Source organism: Carex rostrata, chromosome 21, assembly GCF_964058835.1.
Source record: "Carex rostrata chromosome 21, lpCarRost1.2, whole genome shotgun sequence".
NCBI classification, from domain to species: domain Eukaryota; kingdom Viridiplantae; phylum Streptophyta; class Magnoliopsida; order Poales; family Cyperaceae; genus Carex; species Carex rostrata.
Genome location: NC_135938.1, coordinates 7,555,009 through 7,560,499, shown reverse-complemented (window position 1 = coordinate 7,560,499; position 5,491 = coordinate 7,555,009). Strand labels below are relative to the sequence as shown.

At 41.5% G+C, this 5,491-nt stretch overlaps 1 protein-coding gene across 1 annotated transcript; it reads right to left on the bottom strand.

The window, feature by feature from the left end:
- LOC144573684 (Golgi transport complex protein-like protein) lies at positions 1 to 4,853 on the bottom strand. The gene is made up of 5 exons (XM_078323460.1): positions 4,037 to 4,853; positions 3,209 to 3,544; positions 2,206 to 2,679; positions 1,294 to 1,712; positions 1 to 741 (listed from the first exon to the last, which is right to left on the bottom strand). Exons 1-5 carry the CDS (start codon positions 4,757 to 4,759, stop codon positions 234 to 236), a joined length of 2,460 nt encoding a protein of 819 aa, XP_078179586.1. The 5' UTR covers positions 4,760 to 4,853; the 3' UTR covers positions 1 to 233.
- Positions 4,854 to 5,491: the final 638 nt, after the last annotated feature.

Genomic DNA, 5,491 nt, shown 5'->3' with positions numbered 1-5,491 from the left:
TTTCTCTGTACTACTTTATTTTGTATGACAACGGACCGCACAATTACATCTCTTTTCTTTTTCAAAACTTGGCAGCTCCAGCGAGGGGTAATGACATCTCTCTCTCTAAAATTACACAACCACGAGGAAAAAAGAAAAGAAAAAAAAAACTGTACTGACTTATCTGAAAGCACTAAAAACACAGGTGTAATACTCAGACGACCTATAAAATCGACACGACCCAAAAAAAAAAATCAAGACGAAGAAGCACTCTGAGCCACAGCCGCTCCAATTTGAAGCATGATTGGATAAACTGGGCTGAATTCCTTGTCCCCTCTGGCCCGCACCTTCATTTCATAATCATCAAGAGTTGCCTTAATTCCTTTCCAAATCTGATCCTCTCCTTGCGAATCCAACCAAAGCAAATACTGTGCCAATGTTAATTTATTCTTCTGCATCGGTGATTCCAACTCGTCGGGCCCACGCGAGTACAAGTGATGAAGTATCACACTTGGTGGAAGGTCTTGAAGGAGGGGGGATTTTAAGAGCTGGGATGTTTCTAGAAAGATAATGGGCCGGAAAGCCCGCAAGGCCCGGTAAGGCGGGCCGAGCTGCTCTACTGGGAAGAGGTTCTGAACTGCTAGCTCGAGCTCAGCCATGTCACGGGCCATTCTTAGCTTTCCGGCTTCTGACAGGGGTCTCACTAGGGAAGCGTGTCTGATGAAATAGACAAGGATCTCTGATGCCATTTCTCTGACAAGCCTGGAATCAGAACACAAACATAAAATGAAGTAGGAACAAGAAAAGAATGAAGCTATGGAACTATGCATAGCACTGATTGATCCGTCCTATGGATCAATATCATTGTTTTTAAAGTTCAAACAATAAATCAATCTGAACCGTTCAATATGATCGCCATGTGAAAATGTACTTGTAGATCAAATTTTATATTTTTTACAATTTTTTTACTATTATTTTAGATAGGTAGAAAATCGTTTGATCTAAAAATTCTACACCATACAAAAGTAGTGATTTTCTGCCTATAAAAATTACAAACTTGGAGCATTAAATTTTCTAGTCGATTGATTTTACACCATGATTTAAACATAGATGTCAAAAATTTTCTGAAGGAATAATGTATTCAAATATGATGACCAGATGATGCACACTCCCTCATTATACTACAAAGGATGTTTCCCTTTTAAGGCAGTGGCATATCTGATTTTAAGATATTCTCAAAAGTTCTGAGAATAAAGAATTGCATAGACTACTGGTCATAAACAACTTTCCTATAAAGAATTGTCATTATCATACCTGGTGCATATGGTCTCAGAACGGGAGGCCGAAGAAGCTTGAAGTAGCTTTGACAAAAACTCCCTCCTGAAGTGAAGCGTGTATTTCTGGAGGTCCTCCATGTAAGGTGAAGCACTATTACCAAAGAGTGATCCATCATCAGTTGCATCGCCCCCGAAATTCTGTTCATGCATTTTATTTATGCATGATTTGAGTTGCTTCAGCATGGATTCAAACATACTCCTCACTGAGTTGCATTCCACTTCGTAAACCGCCTTAAGGGAACGAGATAGGATTTTGGATGCTGAGTCGGGGATGGTAGACATGGTGGTGGAGATGCGCGAATGAATCTCTTGTAGGTGTTGGCAGAGAGCAAAGTTCTTTAATTGGGCCGCAGTGGCAGGGCCCGAAAGTTGACAGGCTTCAGGTCCGGTAGATATCTGCACATAAAAAAGAAAAAAACAAAGCAGAAGCAATCAGTCAATACAAGATGCCACATACATTTTGTTTGGGCTTAAATCTAAGTAGCAGATCTGACAAAACTCTTATTGCAAGTTTCCATGAATAATTTCAGAAACAATGATTAATCTAAGAAATGAAGTACATCATATCACAAATGATTCAAAGTTTTACTGAACAAATAAATACTCAGAATAACCACTGCAGTCGTGCATAGCATGATCAACCAATAATAGATCAAATATGAGTATGACATTTTGTTGAACTTCCAAGCCAGGAGGGGTTCTTTAAATCAGATATCTCTGACCAAATCTTTATCATCACTAAGTTGCATTCCCAAAAGCTTATGCCAGACGAAGGAGGTTCAACAAGTGACAGGGAAGCCAAAATTAAAGGATAAGTAATACAGAGGTTAAAAAAAAAGGCAAATCACTTTAAAAAAAAATAAAGGCATATGAAAGTAAAACTAAGTACCTGATATTCAGCTCTCTCAGCCATCAAATGCAACACCTTTGCAATCTCCCGTAAAACCAGATGTAGCAAAGGTCCATGCATCCTAACCAACTCAATCTCCTCCTGAATTCGGGAAATAAGCCTCGAGATCTGATCCTTTGATGGTATAATCCCTCGGCTGGAGAGAGGGAATATGGTATTCACATGATCTGAAAGCCGGCTAAGACAAAGCCCCAGAAAAGAGATCTGAAATGTCTCTATCGCTCTCACCATCTGTGCCCTTCCTTCCAGACTAAGTGCCGGTATAACTCCTTTTACGTCGGTGTCACGAGAGATTCTTTCTAGCAGGTTTTCAACCATTAAGAATAGCCGAGGATAATCTATTGTAAAAATTTCCTTCACAAAGCTCGATGCAGTATATGCAGATTTCATTTGACTTGCAAAAGCCTTTACCAGGGCTTCCCATACCCGCTCTGTTAAAAGGGGTTCTCCTTCCTGAAGAAGATAAATGTCTTAAAGGCAAAAAAAAAAAAATATAGATACAATACAAGAAAAAAAAAATTTGAGGAAAGATTCCTTCTTCACCCATGCAAATACTCAAAATATGCCCTTGGATGTTGAAACCAAATAACATTCCACACATCACCACACGGACCCTCACCTAATTTTTTTCCTTCAAATAAAGATAAATTATTAACCAATGGTTGGTTAATCAAAGAAAGAGAGAGAGGCAGGAATGACGGGTAGATTTGGAAAATTATGGGAAAGGAATGACGTAGTGTAGTAAACTCCCTTGCGAGAGTTACATACTAACTCTATGCTTTCATCTCTTAAACAAATGCTAAAAGTAACCTCCTCTCCACTTATTAAAGTAGATATTAAGAGTAACAAAGCATGCTAGAATAAATATTTTAAAGAATACAGAAAGATGAGTGTACATGAATATATCTCAGTTTCCTATGGTTAAAAAGTTAAATATATTTCCAATGTCTTCTTCCCATTGTTAACAAAAAGCTCTTCATACCTGCCAAACTTCCTGAAGAAACAGCACTTGTGTGAATGGAAGCCGCTTCTTGGTTAGCACTGACTGGAGCTGCCACACGGCAGCCATTACATGGTATAGTTCATCCATGCAATGCCGCATACGATCCCAGAGAGCCTCACCAGCTTTTCTCCCACTTCCAATCTGAGGGGTCCCACTTCGTTGCACCCCTCCAGGCCCACCAAAACCACCTGATGATGTGGCGGATGAGATGGCTTTCATGTCCAGAGCAGTGTTTATGCTCTTGATGCCTGCAACTTTGTATTTGGAGACTAATGCATCGACAGCTGGCCTCAGCTCGCCTAGGTTGTAGTATACCTAATTGACCAATTCGCAATTCTTACCAATCAATGACTTATTCTCTGGATTTAGATTTAAACACAAACATTTAAGACAGATGTACACAAGAACATTCAGTTTAGATATTTGGCTGGGGTCTGATATCTGTATGGTTTGATGTATACTGCAATAGTGACTGGTTCTGTGTTGTCCACTGGCCTGATATTGAGGCTCTTGTATCTTTTTTGTTTTACTTTAGCTTTTTATTTGGCAATCTTAAGTAGTTTATGCTTGACTGAGGCTTAAACATTAATATTTAGGCCAGAGAAACCACAGAGAAAACCTATTAAGGCATGGTAGTAGTTACTGTACCTACTAAGTCCCATCGAACCAAAGCAATCTGATAATCCTTGGTTAAAAGAAAATCATATTATTGGATCCATCAAACTCTCACCAGATGTAGGTGCCTGACATTTCTAACTTAACAGGAAGCAAAGAGTGAGAAAGGTTTAAATCACAGTGACCACTAACCTGGAGACCAACCCAGATATCATTCTGATTCGACCCATCCATGCCTCTCTCGGCCGCAGCTGCTGCCTCTGCTCTCAGCTTGCCAGAAGCTTCTCCCAAGGTTCTCATCTGTTCATCCACCGCCTCAATACCAGCCAACCCCTTCTCCTCATACAAAACTCTCACCTCCCTGTGCAGCTCAGCTGCTCTCGCCAGATCTAGTCTCTCATCCCTCAGCCTCGCAGCGAGCTTCAACAGCCTCTCAGAATGGTGTAACAGATCCGCTGTTGCAAGAAGGTTCTTAAGCTGGATTGTGCGGGTTTTGAGCACTGATCGGGGTGTAGCAAGGTCCTGGCGAGTTCTCTGGAGCGAGGAGGTGAGAGAGTCAACGGCGGGACGGAGGGAGGAGAGGGAGGTGGAGGCTTGACGAAGGGAGAGGAGAGAGGAAAGGAGGTGGGGATGGCGAGAGAGAACCTCAGACCGGAGATGGCGATTCAAGAGGCGGATCGATTCTTGAAGGGACTCGGCACGAGCGGCGGCGGAGCCTGAGGAGAGGGCTTGGGAGGAGAAAGCGGCAGAGTCGAAGGAAGGGGACAGGAAGGCGGAGAAGACTGGGTCAGAGGCGAAGGTCTCTAATGGAGAGGGTTGAGGAGGTTCAGCATTGGCTGTACGATCGTTGAAAGTGGGAAGGCGGTGGATGGGGGAGGAGGAGGAGGAAGAAGGCGGGATCTGAGGAGAAGCCATGGCTAGATCTCGCTCGGTCTTGCGCTTCGCTTAGATTGTTGCTGTTGCTGTTTATTAGTGAAGAGTGTCAATTGGGCTGAAATTGGATTGCACTGTAGAAGACTTCAGGCCCAATCCATTGGTGTGTTCAGATCCAGTAACTTATCAGAATGAGAAATCTGCACCATCCGCGATCCGTGAAATTTTCGGTCAGCTCTACATTCCTTTGTATATCTTTTTTATTCAATATGTTTGCCTGCCTTCTTTTTTCCTTTTCATTTATTGTTATTTGCTTTCATAATGGTAAGGTAGTCAGCTGCTCTCAAAAAGGGTAATGCATTTACACTGGCTAAGATAAATCTGAGTCTGGATACTCCGAGGAAACTCAAATTTTGAGTTTGAACTCGCACTGTCCGATAAAATTCCAAACCAATCAAGTCCGAGGCGGAATGCACGGTGTTATGAATTCATGAAATCTTACGTACCTATGAATATGCATTTAAAATTTTAAACCTATTCTTAAACTATAGCTTAAGAGACCTTATTTGCTGGTTCCTGATTTTTTTGCTGCAGAATCACTACTGTCAAAGTGTCAAGAATTTTTTTCCAGCTCAACCTCATTAGGCATTTGCCAACATTAGAATTACCAACTGACATATTTCAGAATCATTATCCACATTGAGAATAAATCTTTAGGGGAAGGCAAAAATTAACAGAGAAATTGCGGTTGGATAACCAAAAATGCCCCCATCA

What these genes read in the sequence shown, in the direction of transcription:
- LOC144573684 (XM_078323460.1), bottom strand. Translation starts at nt 4,759, where the DNA reads ATGGCTTCTCCTCAGATCCCGCCTTCTTCCTCCTCCTCCTCCCCCATC. An exon ending in TTCTTCAGGAAGTTTGGCAG is followed by an intron (nt 2,680 to 3,208) that starts GTATGAAGAGCT and finishes TATCTTCTTCAG; the next exon opens with GAAGGAGAACCCCTTTTAAC. An exon ending in CTGAGAGAGCTGAATATCAG is followed by an intron (nt 1,713 to 2,205) that starts GTACTTAGTTTT and finishes TTTTATGTGCAG; the next exon opens with ATATCTACCGGACCTGAAGC.